The sequence below is a fragment of the Eretmochelys imbricata genome, chromosome 10 (genome assembly GCF_965152235.1).
Source record: "Eretmochelys imbricata isolate rEreImb1 chromosome 10, rEreImb1.hap1, whole genome shotgun sequence".
In the NCBI taxonomy this organism is placed as follows: Eukaryota; Metazoa; Chordata; order Testudines; family Cheloniidae; genus Eretmochelys; species Eretmochelys imbricata.
Window position 1 is genome coordinate 47,794,842 of NC_135581.1, and position 21,551 is coordinate 47,816,392.

The 21,551-nt window shown below is 50.6% G+C and overlaps 2 protein-coding genes across 2 annotated transcripts; both read left to right on the plus strand.

Annotated features, from left to right (window-relative positions):
* Positions 1-3,136: 3,136 nt before the first annotated feature.
* Positions 3,137-6,288, plus strand: LOC144271251 (zona pellucida sperm-binding protein 3-like). The gene is made up of 9 exons (XM_077828467.1): positions 3,137-3,550; positions 4,213-4,331; positions 4,412-4,515; positions 4,587-4,764; positions 4,845-4,965; positions 5,066-5,157; positions 5,246-5,391; positions 5,515-5,640; positions 6,182-6,288. Exons 1-9 carry the CDS (start codon positions 3,137-3,139, stop codon positions 6,286-6,288), a joined length of 1,407 nt encoding a protein of 468 aa, XP_077684593.1.
* Positions 6,289-12,071: 5,783 nt separating this feature from the next.
* On the plus strand, positions 12,072-15,330 carry LOC144271239 (zona pellucida sperm-binding protein 3-like). The gene is made up of 9 exons (XM_077828454.1): positions 12,072-12,485; positions 13,236-13,354; positions 13,445-13,548; positions 13,625-13,802; positions 13,880-14,000; positions 14,103-14,194; positions 14,283-14,425; positions 14,570-14,695; positions 15,224-15,330. The coding sequence occupies exons 1-9, from the start codon at positions 12,072-12,074 to the stop codon at positions 15,328-15,330; spliced, it is 1,404 nt and encodes a 467-aa protein (XP_077684580.1).
* The last annotated feature ends 6,221 nt before the right edge of the window (positions 15,331-21,551 follow it).

Below are 21,551 nucleotides of genomic sequence, written 5' to 3' on the forward strand. Positions count from 1 at the left end.
CTACCTATGAGGAGCTGGGTCATGGTTCCTAGCCCAGTGCCCTGTCCCCTGGTTGAAAGAGGAATCCTGTGTTTATCTGTGCATACAGACACAGCATGCATGGCTCCCAGAAAACCCCTGGGCTCTTCCCCAGGACCAGAAATAAAACAGAATGATTTTGGATAGGCTAAGTTTTGGGACTTGTTCTTTGGACTGGACATTAGCCTTCAGCAGGGGTAGCCCAACGATCTCCGTTTCACGGGGATCCCTCCCTGATCATTTCTTAGCTGTGCAAAAATATCATGATCAGATTGTTCAAACAGCATACTCAAAATTTAAAAGCAGGCCACTTGGGAGAGCTGTGGCTGGCAAACCCTTTGGTCAAATGAACTCAAGTTGGCATCCCAAAATGCACCTCAGCCGCTGAACTAGAATGCCAGTTTGGGAGCTGATCTGACTATCGACGCCAAGTTCAGATAAGAGACAAAATTCAGAGACCAGGAATTTAAACAGAGAGTGGGTTTCAAACGTAACCATGATGCAGCGATCACTGCTCCATAATAAAAATCCCCTTTGGAATGCTCGGCAGCTCTCCAACACGAGTTTCTACAAGCCATTACCCTATGATCCCACTGAGAGTTACCAAAAGCAACTACAGCATTTGCTCAAGAAACTTCCTGAAAAAGCACAAGATCAAATCCGCACAGACACACCCCTGGAACCCCGACCTGGGATATTCTATCTACTACCCAAGATCCATAAACCTGGAACTCCTGGGCACCCCATCATTTCAGGCATTGGCACCCTGACAGCAGGATTGTCTGGCTATGTAGACTCCCTCCTCAGGCCCTACGCTACCAGCACTCCCAGCTACCTTCGAGACACCACTGACTTCCTGAGGAAACTTCAATCCATCGGTGATCTTCCTGATAACACCATCCTGGCCTCTATGGATGTAGAAGCCCTCTACACCAACATTCCACACAAAGATGGACTACAAGCCGTCAGGAACACTATCCCCGATAATGTCACGGCTAACCTGGTGGCTGAACTTTGTGACTTTGTCCTTACCCATAACTATTTCACATTTGGGGACAATGTATACCTTCAGATCAGCGGCACTGCTATGGGTACCCGCATGGCCCCACAGTATGCCAACATTTTTATGGCTGATTTAGAACAACGCTTCCTCAGCTCTCGTCCCCTAAAGCCCCTACTCTACTTGCGCTATATTGATGACATCTTCATCATCTGGACCCATGGAAAAGAAGCCCTTGAGGAATTCCACCATGATTTCAACAATTTCCATCCCACCACCAACCTCAGCCTGGTCCAGTCCACACAAGAGATCCACTTCCTGGACACTACAGTGCTAATAAACAATGGTCACATAAACACCACCCTATACCGGAAACCTACTGACCGCTATTCCCACCTGCATGCCTCCAGCTTTCACCCTGACCACACCACACGATCCATCGTCTACAGCCATGCTCTGCGATACAACCGCATTTGCTCCAACCCCTCAGACAGAGACAAACACCTACAAGATCTCTGTCAAGCTTTCTTACAACTACAGTACCCACCTGCGGAAGTAAAGAAACAGATTGATAGAGCCAGAAGAGTTCCCAGAAGTTACCTACTACAGGACAGGCCTAACAAAGAAAATAACAGAACGCCACTAGCCGTCACCTTCAGCCCCCAACTAAAACCCCTCCAACGCATTATTAAGGATCTACAACCTATCCTAAAGGATGACCCAACACTCTCACAAATCTTGGGAGACAGGCCAGTCCTTGCCTACAGACAGCCCCGCAACCTGAAGCAAATACTCACCAACAACCACATACCACACAACAGAACCACTAACCCAGGAACTTATCCTTGCAACAAAGCCTGTTGCCAATTGTGCCCACATATCTATTCAGGGGACACCATCACAGGGCCTAATAACATCAGCCACACTATCAGAGGCTCGTTCACCTGCACATCCACCAATGTGATTTATGCCATCGTGTGCCAGCAATGCCCCTCTGCCATGTACATTGGTCAAACTGGACAGTCTCTACCTAAAAGAATAAATGGACACAAATCAGATGTCAAGAATTATAACATTCATAAACCAGTCGGAGAACACTTCAATCTCTCTGGTCACGCAATCACAGACATGAAGGTCGCTATCTTAAAACAAAAAAACTTCAAATCCAGACTCCAGCGAGAAACTGCCGAATTGGAATTCATTTGCAAATTGGATACTATTAATTTAGGCTTAAATAGAGACTGGGAGTGGCTAAGTCATTATGCAAGGTAGCCTATTTCCTCTTGTTTTTTCCTAACCCCCTCCCCCTCCCCCAGATGTTCTGGTTTAACTTGGATTTAAACTTGGAGAGTGGTCAGTTTGGATGAGCTATTACCAGCAGGAGAGTGAGTTTGTGTGTGTATGGGGCTGGGTTTTTGGAGGGGGGTGAGGGAGTGAGAGAACCTAGATTTGTGCAGGAAATGGCCTAATTTGATTATCATGCACATTGTGTAAAAAGTTGTCACTTTGGATGGGCTATCACCAGCAGGAGAGTGAATTTGTGTGGGGGGGGTGGAGGGTGAGAAAACCTGGATTTGTGCTGGAAATGGCCTAACCTGATGATTACTTTAGATAAGCTATTACCAGCAGGACAGTGGGGTGGGAGGAGGTATTGTTTCATATTCTCTGTGTATATATAAAGTCTGCTGCAGTTTCCACGGTATGCATCTGATGAAGTGAGCTGTAGCTCACGAAAGCTCATGCTCAAATAAATTGGTTAGTCTCTAAGGTGCCACAAGTACTCCTTTTCTCTTTGGAATTGAGTATCAGCATTGCAGACTCTGCACAACTGATGTTTCACATCCACGACAAAATGTGTCAGATTTAATTGAATGAAACCTCACAGGAATCTCCCAGAATACAACTGATGAACTGACCAACAGGTGGAGCTGATTCCCATTGGTCCTCCCATTTCCCTGCTCCAGGGATGGGTAGTGGATGTGATTGGACCCCAGCTGCTTGCAGTCTAGGGGAGGGTGTTCATTACCTGGAGCAGCTGTGAACTGGCTTTAGGTGCAGGGTATAAAAGGCCCACAGCAGCAGATTCTCCCCATACTGGGTTTGCTACTGGTAGGCAGGATGGGGCACAGAAGTAGCCTGGGCTTTACTCTTCTGTGTTGGGTGGTCAGTGGGGTGACCTGTTACAATCCCTGGGATTTCTCTAGGATTGACTCAGCCATCTGGAGACCCACCCCCAGAGCTGAGCCCCCTCAAGGACAAGCCCATGTGCCTTCTCTTGCCCAGCCCTCCCCCTGGGCTCGGGTTGATGCTTCCCAGCTCAGGGCTGTGTCCCTGCTGCAGCCTGTCACAGTGCAGTGTGAGGAGGCTCAGATGGTGATCACTGTACACAGGGATCTGTTTGGGATGGGGAGACTGATCAAAGCTGCTGACCTGAGCCTTGGCCAGGCCACCTGCAGGTACACATCCCTTAATGCTGCAGAGAACACTGTGACCTTTGCAGCTGGGCTCCATGAATGTGGCAGCACCTTGCAGGTAAGGCAGCTTCATAGAAACCAGGAGCTTCCTATTTGTGGGATTAAAAAGGGTAACAGTGCAGCACAGGGTCTTGGCTCAGTTACTGAGCCGCTAGCTATTTCTTGGAGGGGAGGGTGTCTTTTTTTTTTTCCCCTTAGTCTTCAGTCTCCTTACAGTTGAGAACTATTTCATGTCTTTATGCTCCAAAAGGAGGTTTAAGAGCATGCATGGGGAGTGAGCCATGGTGGCTCTGTCAGATTTCACCAGTGGACCCTTGTGCTCAGTCCGAGCCAGGGACTTTGACTGCCAGTAAAGCCCACTTTGGCTCACTGAATTCTGTGAGCTCTCCAAACCCTGTAGATGGGAAGGAGGCAGCTGAATGTGTTTCTGTACTCTGGTAGCGCAGTAACTTGAGAAGTGGAGTGAGTGTGTTTTACATGGGGGGGAGGGGGGAGCAGTTACTGTATGGCACATGCCTCAGAATAGGCACAGAGGAAACTCGTGAATAGTCATGCGAAGGGGGCATGACCATAGCTCCAGGATTTCGATGGCTGCTCCAGCAGAATGAGCACAGGAACTACTTGTTGGAAGACATGCCCACTTCCTGGAGAACTGTCTTAAATTCTCAGCTCTCAGCTGAACTCCTTGCCCTTAATCTGTCCAATGTCCCCTCCTTCCAGATGACCCCAGACTCCCTGGTTTACAGCACAAGCCTGAACTATAACCCCACCCCTGCCAGCAACCCAGTGATCCTGAGAACCAATCCAGCTGTGATTCCCATTGAGTGTCACTACCCCAGGTGAGAGTCTGACATGCTCAGATCCCCTCTCTCCCCTTCTGGGATCTGGCTCAGTGACTGAGGTTTGCTCCTCCTCCCAGGAAGGACAATGTGAGCAGTAAAGCCATCAAGCCAACATGGGTTCCCTTCAGCTCCACCCTGTCTGCTGAGGAGAGGCTGGATTTCTCCCTGCACCTGATGAATGGTAGGTGGAAGGTCCCTCCAGGGGAGCCCTGCCTGCCTGTCTGTCCTGCTCACTGTGAACTTGCCTTGCAGATGACTGGAGTGCTGAGAGACCCTCCAATGGATTCCAGCTGGGGGAGGTCATGCATATCCAAGCTGATGTCAGCACTGGGAACCATGTGGCTTTGAGGCTCTTTGTGGATAGCTGTGTGGCCACCCTGAGCCCAGACAGGGACTCCTCTCCTCGCTATTCTGTCATTGACTTCAATGGGTAAGAGCTGGGAGCCCTTTCTAGTCTAGAATCTACCTCAAGTCTGTGGGGATCTTACTAACCAGAGTTCTTGTGTGTAGGTGCCTGGTGGATGGGAGATCAGATGACACCACCTCGGCCTTCATATCCCCCAGGCCCAGGCAGGACACACTGCAGTTCATGGTGGATGTGTTCAGGTTTGCAGGAGATGCCAGGAACTTGGTGAGAGCCCCCATTTCTGCTCCAAGTCGATTTCCCCAAGCTAAGCAGCTGTTAGGGTCCCCTGGGATGGTCCTAACCCCTCTTCCCACTTCCCTTCCAGATCTACATCACCTGTCATCTGAAAGTCACTGCAGCTGAGCAAGCCCCAGATCCCTTGAACAAGGCTTGTTCCTTCAACAAAGCAGGCAACATGTGAGTAGCCTAGAACCCCATCAGGGGAGTGACAGGCAGCCTAGAACAGAACTCTTCACTGTAGATGACTGTTCCTGTTCTGTTCCAGCTGGTCTCCAGTGGAAGGCACCCGAGACATCTGCAGGTGCTGTGAGACTGGGAACTGCGCATTCCTTGGAGGACAGTCTGGGAGAGGCAGCCCTCTGGACAGATGGTCAGGGAGGCACTTCCAGAGAGATGTGGCCTCCAGGCATGGTAGGTTCTGTGCCCACTTCACCTGGGAAGATGTCTGGCTTACTCCAACAGACTGTTCCTGGGGGATCTTCCACCCAAAATGGGATGGATTGGTTTTCTAGTAGTGCTTCTCTCCCAATACAGGTGAGCCCTTGGTGAGGGAAGCTGAGGCTGATGTTGTGGTAGGACCCATAATCATCTTGGATACTGATCAAGGATCAAGGGATCTCTCAGTTGCTCAAATGGAAGCAGAGAAGGCAGCATCAGAGGGTAACTAGTTCTAATGAACAAGTCTCATGGTGCCTCTATTGTCACTACTAATCTACATTAGGTTTGCTGGGAGAAGATGCTCTAAAAGATGGAAGAAATGAGTTTTACAAAGTCAGTTGTAAGAATCCCTTAGTCCAAGGAGGGAGTGTTAATGATGAGTCAAAAAGACTCAAGAAGGGCTCCTTGTTGAGAGGGTCCAACCAGAGCCAGTCACATAGGACTGTCGGCCACTGTAGCCTGGGCTTATCTGCTGGGACATCAGTTGTGTGACCTGAGACCTGCACCTATTATCCAGTGGGATTTATAAAGAGGTGCTGATCTCCTGCTCCAGCCACTTCTAGTAGACAAACTCCAATATGTATGGCTATAAAACACTTCAAAAAACACAGCCCTACAATGCAGCTCAAATAAAAAATCCCCCATTTTACTAACTGTGGCCTTCACTCATATACCCAGCAAGTCCCTAGTAGATTTTTGGAGAGGAGAGGTTGCTGGAGAAGCAACTAGCTGCAGTTTTAACCATGTGTCCTTCCTCTTGTAGGATTCTCTTCTACAGCTGGGCTGATCTCAGTGGCAGCTGCCATTGCACTGGCCTTTATTACTCTGGGGATACTTGTATACAGAAGATGCAGCCGTTCCAGTGCCTGAGCAGTCACATGCCTTGGTACCTTCTGTCTAATGTAAATAAACCCCAGTGACTTGATTCTGGTGTGTGATGTATTAATGGGCAAGGGAGATGCCTTCCCTTCTGTGGGAAGGAAATGGTGTGGTTGATGCACCAACCACATTATGGACACACCCACGGGGCTGCATGGGGAGAGATCATGTGAGGGTGAAGAAAGCAGAGATTGCTGCCTTCAGGTTCCCAGAGGCAAATGGCAGGGGGATTTCCCTCCACCTGAACTGTCCATCTGGCACCTGTAACCATTACAGGGCTCTTGCAGTAGAGAGAACACAAATCCCCCAGCCACTGGGCCCTCTGAGTCAAACAGATGCCATGAGGGAGTTCCTACTGACTCCATGACTGGCTTTAGGTGATGCTCTAGGGCAAGGGTTTTTAAACTTCATTGCACTGCAATCCCTGTTGTCCAACTACTGCCCTGGCCCAGGGGGTCAAACCCCCAGGGCTTACCCTGGGGAGCAGGGGCTGTAACCTGAGCCCCACTGCCTAGGGCAAAAGACTGAGACCTGCCAAACAGGGCTGAAGCCCTTGTGCTTTGGCCCTGGGCACTGGGGCTCAGTCGGCAACTTTAGTTTGAGCCAGTCTAACACAGCCTTGGCAAACCCATTAAAATGGGGTGGTGACCCACTTTGGGATCCTAACCTGCAGTTTAAGAACTGCTGCTCTAGGGTAACTACTCACCTTAGAGAGAAGGATCAGGGCACTTTAGACAAATTGTTCTCACCATGGACTGAAATCATGGCTGGGGTGAACTCTTTAGGCTCAGGCTAGTTAGTTCTGCAGGCTAGCCCTGTTCTCTTGCCACCAGGCCTAGGCAGAAAGTGTCTTAAAAAAAACTTTCCAGTTTCTGTGCCCTTACCTGCAGTGTAGTGAGGCCTGTACAACAACGATCATGCAGCCTCTACTCAAACCCAAGTGTAAAGGGCTCTATCCAGCTCTCTACAGTGGTAGACAACACAGCCAACCCTGCTCTGGGACAGGATGTCACTTCTTCAACATCTGCCCTTTAGCTGTGTGGGGAGCAGATCCAAGGCCAGGGTTGCACAAATAAACATCCTCAGCAGGCCAGAGGAGAGCAAAGGGAGCAGCAGCGTGTATGTTCCCAGAACAAGCTCTCTGCCGGAGTGGTTATTCACCCTCTCCCGGGTGATGCTGCAGGGGGCAGGAGCAGCCTCTTTCCTCCAACACATGCAGCTCTCTGAGCAGGGGCCCTTGGAGGCTTGCTGTGCACCTGCAAGTGGAAGGGACTCTGAGCGAGTAAGGTCCTGACAGGGACTGTCTAAGGTCAGAGCGCCTCATCTACAGTGTCCAATGACTCCCCCAATGCCCTGGGAGGAAGGGGAATGCTGACCACCTTTCATACAAGGGGGAAAAGACAGGGTTATTAAGTGAGGTTGCCCAGGAAGGCTTTGGCACAATGTGGAATTTAACCTTGGTCTCTTGCATGCCAAGGTGGTGTCTCAACCATCAGACCATGTCTCTCAATGCTTTTCAGCCCATATTCCCAAAGTCCCTCTGTTCTTGTCCCCTCTGATTAGCTGAGATCTAGCCCTCAAGCCGTAGGTACATTTCCCCCTGCCTCTGGCACAACTCCAGCCCTTCCTCTAAAATATGGGTCCTCTAGTTGGGAAGCTCCAAGACCCTGACATCCTTCAAATCCCCCTCCTTTCTCTGCACTCAGCTTGTTTCTCTCCCTCCCAAATATTGTTGGCTGTATCTAGACAAAGAGCAGGAATCATTCCTGTCCTCATTTCACAGAGGAGACTCTAAGGTTCAGTGCTGCTAAGCCAAAATTAGTGGCCAGCTCCCAAGCGAAGAGGAGTTGGTGCTGCGTGAGGGGCGTGGATTCAATGCCTGGAGGTACTGCAGCTGGTAGAGCTGTCAGGCCCTGACCTGCCAGTTTTCTGGCTTTCTCGGGTGCCTTGAAGAGGGGATGCAAAATCTGATTTTTAAATAGAAATTTTGCTACAACCTTCACTAAACTGGGAAAAGAGCATTTCCATCATGTGGAGCCAAAATTACACCCCTGGGACTCACCTGGTTTGGACACAGTCCTCTGCCCCTTGACCTAATCTTTCTGTCAGTGGGCTTCACAGCTGCTTGGCAGAGAATCAGGATTCCTGGGTTCTCGACCCAGCCGTGGGAGGAGACTGTGGTTTCGTGCTTAGCACAGGGAAGGTAACCGACCACATTCACTCCATGCATTCATTCATTCATGCACGGCTGTGACTGGGGTCATCTGGAGAGACCTGGGTTTTATTTCTAGCTTACCCAGGGCGAACATGATGTAACTTCTCAGTTAGCTTAGCTCTAAGATACCGGAGCATGAGAACTGCCTTGCCCTAGTATAGGGCAATGAAGCCTTAATCAGTTATTAGTGCTGCAGGAACAAATACGTATTAAGAGCTGTCAGTGGAATGGACCAGTTGCATGCCATCCCATGGGCTCCCCACAGGTATGGTGTTGAGAACAAGTGTCTGTCTCCCTCTGGGCACACTGTCATTCCATGCAGGGCTCGCAGCAGTCCCATTCGTTGCTCCATCAAACCAGAGATAAAGTTGAATAACTTCATATGGACTAGCTTTTGGAGCTTGCCCCTGGTGCAGGCCACTAGATTCCCACAGGGGTACCTCTGCCCCAAGAATCTCATGATGCCAACTGACAGAGGGTACTGGGAGACACCGGGGCACAGGGACCCCCTGGGTTCACCAAAAGAATGTCATGTAAGGTCTTGAATGAAGCCTCGGGTCACACAGGTCATCATAACCTTTGTGAGATGTAAGTATGGGAAGTATGCAAGGAGCACTGAAAATTACGATCTGTAGGCCTTGTAGATGAAGCAGGCCTCTCAAAGGTAGTGCATCTTGAGACAAACTCCTCCAGCCAGCTAATGAGGAGCTGGCAGAGACTTCAGAAAGAAACTAACAGGATGAAGTCAACATTGGAGGGGGAACCCTAGCTAGAGGTAAACATCAAAGGTGCATTCTGGTGTATTTGAGGAGCAAAAAGACACCCCGACATCAGGTGCCTAGGAAGTAAACTGATAGCGAGTTGGTGTCATGAAAAAGGAGTCTCAGCCAGGCTTAGCTGAAAATGCTGGAGAGAACTTCGGTGAGAGACACTTTTCGAGACTGGAGGATAACTTGTTAGTTAAGCATAGGCTTAACCGGAGCATGAGAGCTGCCTTGCCCTAGTATAGGGCAATGAAGCCTTAATCAGTTATTAGTGCTGCAGGAACAAATACGTATTAAGAGCTGTCAGTGGAATGGACCAGTTGCATGCCATCCCATGGGCTCCCCACAGGTATGGTGTTGAGAACAAGTGTCTGTCTCTCTCTGGGCACGCTGTCATTCCATGCAGGGCTCACAACAGTCCCATTGGCTGCTCCATCAAACCAGAGATAAATATGAATAACTTCATATGGACTAGCTTTTGGAGCTTGCCCCTGGTGCAGGCCACGAGATTCCCACAGGGGTACCTGTGACCCAAGAAACTCATGATGTCAACTGACAGAGGGTACTGGGAGACACCGGGGCACAGGGACCCCCTGGGTTCACCAAAAGAATGTCATGTAAGGTCTCGAATGAAGCCTCGGGTCACACAGGTCATCATTACCCTTGTGAGATGTAGGTATGGGAAGTATGCAAGGAGCACTGAAAATGAGGTTCTGTAGGCCTGGTAGATGAAGCAGGCCTCTCAAAGGTAGTGGGTCTTGAGACAAAATCCTGCAGACAGGAGGGGTGGGCGATGCTTTTCTTCATGGTGGACCATTGTGTGTTGTATGTCATGCAAAGTCTAAGACAAATGCCAATGAGGAGCTGGCAGAGACTTCCGACAGAAACTAACAGGAAGAAGTCAACATTGGAGGGGGAACCCTATCTACTGATAAACATCAAAGGTGCCTGCTGGAATATTTGAGGGACAAAAAGACATCCCAACATCAGGTGCCTAGGAATTAAACTAACAGCGAGTTGGCATCATGAATAAGGGGTTTCAGCCAGGCTTGGCTGCAAATGCTGGAGGGAACTTGTGTGAGACGCTTTCCAGATTGGAGGATAAATCTCCTTTTACTTTAGAATTGAGCTGAAGTGCTGTGTGTGATACAAGAGCACTGAGCTAATGCCAAACTGGTGAATGAGGATGCGCTGTTCCTTTGGAAACAGAGCATCTGGGATTTCTCTGGGTATCCAGTGATTGGGGTTGAACGACTGAGGGGCCCACTTTGAAGGGACTTGAAGCCTGGGGCGCATTGATTGTCAACCTGCCAGGCAAAACACAGGTCTGGGCTCTCCCAGAGAAGAATGCTTGAGGCGCTGATGGGCTGGTTGCATTGGGGAGCTAACACCCAGCTGGCACAGGCAAGGCTCCTTCATACAGGAGGCTGGTGGCAACTAGGTTGCTGCACAGCCCTGGCTGCCCTGAGAAGTGTCACAGTCCCTATCCCAGGAATCTCAGTTTCACATGGATCCTCCCTCCAGGACAGGCCCTCTCTTCGCTTTGAGAAACAAACCATTCTGGGGGAGGGGAAATATAGGGGCAGATGTGGGTACACGTTGGGGAAAACAATTCAACCCAGCAAACTCCACCCCAACCCTGGAAGGAGAACACCAGTTTTGGAACTCATCTGACGAGTTATGCGGATATTAGCGAGGACACAAATTTCCCCTTGAACAGATTTTACTTTCACACTTATCCACAGTGGAACACTTGGTGGGCCATACTGAGAGAGCATGTGACCAGGAATGCGGCTGTAGCCCGGTGGGAGGTGGAAGCACTGGAGACTGGTCCCTCTTTCATCATTTATCCACAACAGAACAGCTTGAATGGGAAAGTAGGAGGAAGCCCAACATCAGAATGTCCCCTAGCTCAGTGGTTCAAGCATTCTTCTGAGAGATGGGAGACCCCTGTTCACGTCCTTTCTCTCCCCTCAGCAGACAGGGGGAATGAAACCTGGGTCTCCCATATTCCAGGTGAATGCTCTAACCGCTGGGCTAAAACATCTGAGGAGGACACCACGTCCTGCTGCAGTACAATTGTGAATGGGGTCAACATGGGCAAGCAGCACAGCTAGCGAATTGAGCTCCGCATATGAGGTAGGCAACTAAATGCCTAACTTCCCCTGGCTCATGGATGGCTCTGGGCTTAGGTGGGAGACAGGTGCCCGGACTCCCAGAGGGAGGCAGCTGGGCACGTGCCCAGAGGCTGGGACACGGGCACCAGGGAACTTTATACTGTAAAAACTTCGGTGCTGCTGAGTGAATTTGGGCACCTACAGAGTTCGCTGTATGGTTTGTATCAGAGGGGTAGCATCCGATGAAGTGGGTATTCACCCATGAAAACTTATGCTCCAATACCTCTGTTAGTCTATAAGGTGCCTCAGGACTCTTTGCCGCTGTGTGATTTGTGGATCACAGTGGAGCCAAACCCAGGACTTACAGACCGAAATTGGGGATTGAGGGGCCTGGGTCCCTTTGTGGTGGAGCCCACCCTTAGCCTTCCATTGAACGAAACAGGGCAGGAATTTCCCAAACTGCAGCTGATGTACTGACCAACAGGTGGAGCTGATTCCCATTGGCCCTCCTATTTCCCTGGTTCAGGGCATGGGCACTGGGTATGATTGGGCCCCGGTTACCTGCAGATTAGGGGAGGGTGTTAATTACCTGGGACAGCTGTCACCTGGCTCTGGGTCACAGTATAAAGCCCCAGAGCAACAGTTTCCCTCCATACTGGATTTGCTGCAAATGGCAGGATGAGTCACAGAAACAATTTGGGCTTTGCTCTTTTGTGCTGGGTGGTCAGTGGGGTGACCTGTTACAATCCCTGGGATTTCTCTAGGATTGACTCTGCCATCTGGAGACCCACCCCCAGGGCTGAGCCCCCACAAGGACAAGCCCATGTTCTCTCTGTTGCCCAGCCCTACCCCTGGGCTCGGGCTGAGGCTTCCCAGCTCAGGGCTGTGTCCCTGCTGCAGCCTGTCATGGTGCAGTGTGAGGAGGCTCAGATGGTGATCACTGTGCACAAGGATCTCTTTGGGATGGGGAGACTGATCAAAGCTGCTGACCTGAGCCTTGGCCCAGCTGCCTGCCGGTACGTGTCCCTTAATGATGCAGAGAACACAGTGATCTTTGTAGCTGGGCTCCATGAATGTGGCAGCACCTTGCAGGTAAGGATTTATGCAAGTCAGGAGCCCCTACTGATCCCTAGCATCACTGCCCCTGCCTTGTCTGATGGGGTAAAAATGGGGCAGCGGGAGAGAACAGTGGGTGGGATTTTGTCCATGTTATTGATAAGCTCCCTGGTTTTTCCTGGGTGCTTCTTCTTAGCTTCCAATCTCATGCACCAGGCAAAGAATTCTGCCCTGCTCAGCTCCTGGAGCAGGCTCACAAGTGGAGCCTGAAGAGGGTGCTCTGGTGGCTCAGACAGACTTTACTTCTAGACTCCCCTGTCCAAAGTCTGTCTGCAGACTCCACAGACAGGCGCTCTCAATTGAATAAACTGATTGGTGTTAGCCTGAGCTCTGCTAACATAGCCTGTAGGAGGGAAAGGGACAGACTACGGGCTTCCTTAATCCCTGCTCAAAATTCACTTGAAAGCAGCTAACAGATTAACCCTGGGGGTTTTACTGTCTGAGATTCCTTCACAACCTGCACAGAGGAAACCAGTGAGCAGAGTTGTGTAAAATGGCACTACTGTGGTGCTCGTCTTCGATGGCTGCTCTAGCAGACTGAGCTCTGAAATCCCCTGTTTCTGGTGTCCAGGCCTTCCAAAGGCAGTTGCCAGTTGACTGGGCACTGGTTGGAAAACTTGAGCTCAAGTTTTCTATCTGGCTGAGGCTTAGGCCTAAGAACATCTGAATGACTTTACAAATGCTCTGTGTACTAGTGTTAACCCTTCCATGTCTGCTCCTTCCCAGATGACCCCAGACTCCCTGGTTTACAGCACAAGCCTGAACTATAACCCCACCCCTGCCAGCAACCCAGTGATCCTGAGAACCAATCCAGCTGTGATTCCCATTGAGTGTCACTACCCCAGGTGAGAGTCTGAGATGCTCAGATCCCCTCCCTCCCTTTCAGTCCCTGGTCTGGGATCTGGCTCAGTGACTGAGGTTTGCTCCTCTCCCAGGAAGGACAATGTGAGCAGTAAAGCCATCAAGCCAACATGGGTTCCCTTCAGCTCCACCCTGTCTGCTGAGGAGAGGCTGGATTTCTCCCTGCACCTGATGAATGGTAGGTGGGAGGAGCCTTCAGGGGAACTGAGCCCTGCCTGCCTGTCTGTCCTGCTCACTGTGAACTTGCCTTGTAGATGACTGGAGTGCTGAGAGACCCTCCAATGGATTCCAGCTGGGGGAGGTCATGCATATCCAAGCTGATGTCAGCACTGGGAACCACGTGGCTCTGAGGCTCTTTGTGGATAGCTGTGTGGCCACCCTGAGCCCAGACAGGGACTCCTCTCCCCGCTATGCTGTCATTGACTTCAATGGGTAAGAGCTGGGAGCCCTTTCTAGACTAAAACAAGACTGATTAGGGACTCTTACTGACCCTTGGTTCTTGTGTGTAGGTGCCTGGTGGATGGGAGATCAGATGACACCACCTCAGCCTTCATATCCCCCAGGCCCAGGCAGGACACGCTGCAGTTCATGGTAGATGTGTTCAGGTTTGCAGGAGATGCCAGGAACTTGGTGAGAGCCCACATTTCTGCTCCAAGTCAATTTTTCCCCAGGCTAAGTAGCTGTTAGTGTCCTCTGGGATGGTCCTAACCCCTCTTCCCACTTCCCTTCCAGATCTATATCACCTGTCATCTGAAAGTCACTGCAGCTGAGCAAGCCCCAGATCCCTTGAACAAGGCTTGTTCCTTCAGCAAAGCAGGCAACATGTGAGTAGCCTAGAACCCCATCAGGGGAGTGACAGGCAGCCTAGAACAGAACTCTTCACTGTCGATGACTGTTCCTGTTCTGTTCCAGCTGGTCTCCAGTGGAAGGCACCCGAGACATCTGCAGGTGCTGTGAGACTGGGAACTGTGGGCTGGCTGGACAGTCCAGGAGAGTGAACCCTCTGGACAGATGGTCAGGGAGGCGCTTCCAGAGAGATGTGGCCTCTAGGCATGGTAGGTTCTGTGCCCACTTCACCTGGGAAGATGTCTGGCTTACTCCAACAGACTGTTCCTAGGGGATCTTTCACCCAAAATGGGATGGATGAGACTAACCTGACCTGTATTGGTTCTCTAGTAGTGCTTCTCTCCTCAATACAGGTGAGCCCTTGGTGAGGGAAGGTGAGGCTGATGTTGTGGTAGGACCCCTAATCATCTTTGATGCTGATCAAGGATCAAGGGATCTCTTAACTGGTCAAATGGAAGCAGAGAAGACTGCGTCAGAAGGTAACTAGTACTACTCAGAACAAGTCACATGGTGTCTCTACTGTCACTTATTAATCTACATTAGGGTGGCTTGGAAAAGTTGATCTGAAGGATGGAAGAAATGGGTCTTACAAAGTCAGCTGTAAGAATCCCTTACCCCAAGGACAGGGGTGTTAGCAATGAGTAAATGAGACTCAAGAAGGCTTCTTGCTGAGATGGTCCAACCAGAGTCAGTGATACATAGGACTGTCGGCCACTGTAGGCTGGGCTTATCTGCTGGGACACCAGTTGTGTGGCCTGAGACCTGCAACCTATTATCTAGTGGGATTTATAAAGAGGTGCTGATCTCCTGCTCTGGCCACTTCTAGTAGACAAACTCCAACTGGTATCCATTAAAAAAATGGCCCGACAATAGAGCTCAAATAAAATCCCCCATTTTATTTAGTTGTGGCCTTCACTCATATACCCAGCAAGTCCACGCAGACTTTTGGAGAGGTTGCTCGAAAAGCAGCTAGTTGCAGTTTTAACCACCTGTTCTTCCTCTTGTAGGATTCTCTTCTACAGCTGGGCTGATCTCAGTGGCAGCGGCCATTGCACTGGCCTTCATTACTCTGGGAATACTCGTATACAGAAGATGCAGCCGTTCCAGTGCCTGAGCAGTCACATGCCTTGGTACCTTCTATCTAATGTAAATAAATCCAGTGACTTGAGTCTGGTCTATGCCTTATTCTTAATGGGCAAGGGAATTGCCCCCTCCCCCTTCTGATGCACCAACCACATCATGGACACACCAATGGGCTTCACAAGGAGAAATCATGTGAGGGTGAAGAGAGCAGAGCTTACTACCTTCAGGTTCTGAGACTCGAATGGCTGGTTTCTCTCATGGGCAAATAGCAGGGGCATTTACCTCTTCTGACCTGTCCAGCTGGCTGTTGTAAGCATTACAGGGCTCTAGCCATAGAGAAAACACAAATCCCCCAGCCACGCTGACCTGTGAGCAAAACACATTCCATGAGAGAGAGAGTTCTATTACTGGCCTCAAGTGAGGCTCTAGGATAACTTCCCCCAATCCTTCTGTCTAAGGTGAGCAGGCTAGCCCAGTTCTTCTTACCATGGATTTAAATCACCTGGTGTTCATTCTTTGGGGTTAAGCTAGATCTGGTTGTGTAGGCCACCCCTCACTTGTGCCACAGGGCCTAACCAAAGATGGTTTTAAAAAAATCTTCCAGTTTCTGCTTATGCTCTGGGCCATGACCTGTAGATCAGTGAGGCCTGTTTGACACATGCAGGGCAGCCTCTACTCAAACCCAAGTCTAGAGGGCTCTACTATCTTGCTCTCTACAACTGTAACAAACACATCCCACCCTGCTGTGTAACAGTGTGTCATTTGTTCAAACAACATCTCTCCTGTAGCTGTGGGGGGAGCAGGCCCAGGGCTGCACGCACAAGAAGCACTGTCAGCAGGCCCAGGAAGGGTATAGGGAATAGCATAGTGTATGTTCCCAGAACAAGCTCTCTGCAGGAGTGGTTATTCCACCTCTCCCATGGGGTGCTGCAGTGGGGCACTGAAGCTGGTGGGCAAGATAGTGGGGCAGGAGCAGCCCCTCTTTCCTCCAACACATGCAGCTCTCTGAGCAGTGGCCCTTGGAGGCTTGCTGTGGAAGGGACTCTGACCTAGTAAGGTCCTGACAGGCACTGTCCAAGGTCAGAGTACCTCATCTACAGTGTCCAATGACTCTCTCAGCAACCTGGGAGCTAGGGGGGTACTGACCCCCTTTCACACAAGGGGTAAAAGAGACAGAGTTATTAAGTGAGATTGCCCAAGAAGGCTTTGGCACAGTGTGGAGCTTAACCTTGGTCTCTTGCATCCTAAGGTGGTGTCCCAACCATCACACCATTGTTCTCAGTGCTTTCCAGACCATATTCTCATGGTCCTTCTGTTCTTCTTCCCCTGGTCTAGCTGAGATCCAGCCCTTCTCCTGTAGGTATATTTCTCCTGCCTCTGGCCTAATTCCAGCCCTCCCACCATTACCCCAGCAAATGCTAGGTCCCCCAGTTGGGAAGCTCCAAGGCCCTGACATCCCTCGACTCCACCTTCTTTCTCTGCACTCAGCTTGTTTCTCTCCCTCCCAAATGTTGTTGGCTGTTTCTAGACAAACAGCAGGAATCATTCCTGTCCTCGTTTCATAGAGGGGAGACTGAGGTTCAGAGCAGCTAAGCCAAAATTAGTGGCCAGTTCCCAAACTAAGAGTTGTTGGAGCTTCATGAGGGGCGTGGATTCAATGCCTGGAGGTACTGCAGCTGGTAGAGCTGTCAGCCCCCGACCTGCCAATTTTCTGACTTTCTCAGGTGGCTTGAAGAGGGGATGCAAAATTTGGTTTTTAAATAGAAATTTTGCTACAACCTTCACTAAACTGGGAAAAGAGCAATTCCATCATGTGGAGCCAAAATTACACCCCTGGGACTCACCTGGTTTGGACACAGTCCTCTGTCCCTTGACCTAACCTTTCTGTCAGTGGGCTTCACAGCTGCTTGGCAGAGAATCAGGATTCCTGAGTTCTCGACCTAGCTCTGGGAGGAGACTGGTCTCGTCCTTAGCACAGGGAAGGTAACTGACTACATTCACTCCATGCATTCATTTCAGGTAGCAGCACGGCTGTGACTGGGGTCATCAGTAGACACTTGGTTTTTATTCCTAGCGTTCCAAGGGGGAACATGATGTAACCTCTCCTTTAGCTTAGTTCTAAGGTGCTGGAGCATGAGAGCTGCCTTGCCCTAGAATAGGGCTATGAAGCCTTAATTGGTTATTAGCGATGTAGGTAAAAGTACGTATTAGGAGCCGTCAGTGGAATGGACCAATTGCATGCCATCCCATGGGCTCCCCACAGGTATGGTGTTGAGAACAAGTGTCTGTCTCCCTCTGGGCACACTGTCATTCCATGCAGGGCTCGCAGCAGTCCCATTCGTTGCTCCATCAAACCAGAGATAAAGTTGAATAACTTCATATGGACTAGCTTTTGGAGCTTGGCCTTGGTGCAGGCTACTAGATTCCCACAGGGGTACCTGTGCCACAAGAACCTCATGATGCCAACTGACAGAGGGTACTGGGGGGCACAGGGACCCCCTATGTTCACCAAAAGAATGTCATGTAAGGTCTCTAATGAAACCCCAAGTCACACAGGTCATCATAACCATTGTGAGATGTAGATATGGGAAATATGCAAGGAGCACTGAAAATGAGGTTCTGTAGGCCTTGTAGATGAAGCAGGCCTCTCAAAGGTAGTGGGTCTTGAGACAAAGTCCTGCAGACAGAAGGGGTGGGTGATGCTTATCTCCATGGTGGACCATTGTGTATTGTATGTCATACAATGTCTAAGTCAACTGCTAATGTGGAGTTGGCAGAGACTTCAGAAAGAAATGAACAGGAAAAAGTAAACATTGGAGGGGGAACCCTAGCTAGAGATAAACATCAAAGATGCATTCTGGTATATTTGAGGGACAAAAAGACACCCCGACATCAGGTGCCCAGGAAGTAAACTGACAGTGAGTTGGCGTCATGAATAAGGGGTCTCAGCCAGGCTTGGCTGAAAATGCTGGAGGGAATTTGGGTGAAGGACACTTTTCTAGACTGGAGGATAACTTGTTAGTTAAGTGTAGGCTCTAGAATGCGAGTTATGATTTTGTTTCATAGCTAGCCATTTGTTTCCAGCTCTCACACTGGTTTTTGTTTGACTCTCTATTCTGTCTTAAATAAATCTCCTTTTGCTTTAGAATTGAGCTGAAGGGTTGTCTGTGATACAAGAGCAGTGAGCTAAGGCCAAACTGGTAAACAGGGGCATGCTGTTCCTTTGGAAGCAGAGGATCTGGGATTTCTGTGGGTTTCCAGTGGTTGGGGCAGGACCCCACAGGGGGCCGCTTTGAAGGGACTTGAAGCCTGGGGTGCATTGATTGTCAATCTGCAAGGCAAAAGACAGGGCTGGGTAGTCCAGAGAAGAATGCTTGAGGGGCTGATTGCCTGGTTGCATTGGGGAGTTAACATCCAGCTGGCATAGGCAAGGCTCCCTCATACTGGAGACAGCCTAAGGGGAGGATCCACAACGTCCGGGATCTCAAGTAATTACAGGGGACAACTAAAGCTATAACAGGGACGGGTGTGAGGTCACAGGGCTGAACAAAGGGAACCTGACAGGGACACCAAGCAGAGAACCCTGGACAGTGCCCACTGCTCCTCAAAGGTGTCAAGGGAGAACTCCAGAACCAGCTTCCAGAGGTTGGCCAGGAAACTCAGGGCCGGGACCAGGGTGTTGAGGCAGTGCCAGAGCATGGACAGGACTAGTTGGTTCAGTACCAGTGCCCTCCCTCGGAGGGAGAGGCACCGGAGTAGTCCTGCCCATCTCCGGAGCCGCTCTGACACCCTACCCTCTAAACCTTGCCAGTTCTCCAGTGGAGACAGACGCATGGCAGAAAGATAAATGTCGAGACAGAGCAGCAGACCTGCTCTCCACCGGATGGCCTGAAGAGCAGGTGGGAGGGAGCTCGCCTGCCACCCATCCCTGACCACAAGGTCAGAGCTCTTGACCTAGTTGACCTGGGCAGAGGAGGTTACCGAGTAGACGGCCTGGCAAGCCTCCATCCGCACTAGGTCGCCCGGGTGCTGGACAGTGAGGAGCACGTTGTTGGTGTACGCTGACAGGACCAGCTGCAACTCCGGCTCTCGCAGCACGAACCCCATCAACCTTCGACAGATGAGACAAAGGAAGGAATCAATCACCAGTGCATACAGCTGGCCTGACAGCGGGCACCCCTCGCCCAAAGCTGATCAGGGTCCAGTTGAGCTTGAGCAGACACTCCGCGGAAGCATACAGCACCTGGAGAAACCCCACAAACTGGAGCACGAAACCAAATGCTCGCAGAGTGCCCAGGAGATACTCGTGCTCCATCCAGTCAAACACCTTCTCCTGATCTAGAGACAGGAGGGCAAACGACAGACCATCCCTACACCCAAGTTCAAGGAGATCCCGGACCAAATACAGGCTGTCGAAGATGGAGTGGCCCGGGACAATGTAGGTCTGATCGGGGTGGACCACGTCCACCAGCATGGATCCCAGCCGCAGCAAGATGGCCGTCACTATGACCTTGTAGTTCATGCTGAGGAGCGAGACAGGACACCAATTCCGAAGGTTGCAGAGGTGAGCATGGCTTGCCCAGGCCCTCTCTTGGCTTTCAGAAACAAACCATTCTGGGGGAGGGGAGATATGGGGGCGGATGTGGGGAACACATTGGGGAAAACAACTCAACCCCGCAAACTCCACCCCTACCCTGGAATGAGAACACCAGTTTTGGAACTCATCTGACGCGTTATGTGGATATTAGAGAGGACACAAATTTCCCCTTGAACAGAATTCAGTTTTGCACTTATCCACAGTGGAACAGTCGTTGGGCCAGACTGAGTGAGCAAGTGACCAGGAATGCTGCTGTAGCCCAGTGGAAGGTGGAAGCACTGGGGTCTGGTCCCTCTTTCATTATTTATCCACAATAGAATAGCTTGAATGGGAGAGCAGGGGGAAACCCATCATCAGAATGTCCCCTAGCCCAGTGGTTCAAGCATTCTTCTGAGAGATGGGAGACCCCTGTTCCATCCTTTCTCTACCCTGCAGCAGAGAGGGGGAATCAAACCTGGGTCTCCCACATTCCAGGTGAACGCTCTAACAACTGGGCTAAAAGTTCTGAGATGGACACCACGTCCTGCTCCAGTAGAATTGTGAATGGGGACCAAGCCAGTAAGCAGCACACCAAGAAGATTGGAACCAACATGCGACTTAGGCAGCCAAACGCCTAACTTCCCCTGGCTAATGGGTAGCTCTGGGCTTAGGTTCTTTTGGGTGCAAGGATGTGGGCAGGAGCTAGCTTGCCCACTGCTAAAAGCCCCTCCCTCAGCCTAGGGAGGAGCTACTGAACCAAGAACCCAACCAAGTTCAGGGGACAACAAAGGCAATAACGGGAACAGGCATGGGGGTCAAAGGGCCAAAACTAGGGAACCAGAAAGGGACAATGAGCAGAGAGCCCCGGACAGTGCCCACTGCTCCTCAAAGGCAACGAGAGAGCTGGGGGATGCTGCCCAGAGGAACTCTTCCCAGATACGTGAACGGATAAAAGAACGAAAGACAGCCCCACAGTCGCAGGACCCCATCTGCCAACCTCCTCTCCCTGGTGTTGCAAATGGACACATTGGCCATGGCCAGGGGGAGCCTGATGAGGTGGTCCCACGACTTCATGGAGCCTCGGATCGGATGTATGTAAATGAACAAGTGTGGGGAAAAGTGCAGCCAGAACCTCAATAAGAGGTTCTGGAGGAGCTGGAAGAGGAGCTGCAGTCTGGCATACTGAAGGTACGCATGTGCCAGGGTCTCCCTCATGCCACAAAAGGGACAGGCTTCAGGGACAGAAGTGAACTGCACCAAATAGGCTTAGGTGGGAGATAGGTATCTGGACTCCTAGAGGGAGGCAGCTGTGCACATGCCCAGAGTCTGAAACATGGGCACCTTGGGAACTTTATACTTAAGAACATAAGAATGGCCATACTGGGTCAGACCAAAGGTCCATCCAGCCCAGTATCCTGTCTGCTGACAGTAGCCAATGCCAGGTGCCCAGAGGGAATGAACCTAACAGGTAATGATCAAGTGATCTCTCTCCTGCCATCCATCTCCACCCTCTGACAAACAGAGGCTAGGGACACCATACCTTACCCAGCCTGGCTAATAGCCATTAATGGACTTAACCTCCATGAATTTATCCAGTTCTCTTTTAAACCCTGTTATAGTCCTAGCCTTCACAACCTTTTCAGGCAAGGAGTTCCACAGGTCGACTGTGCCCTGTG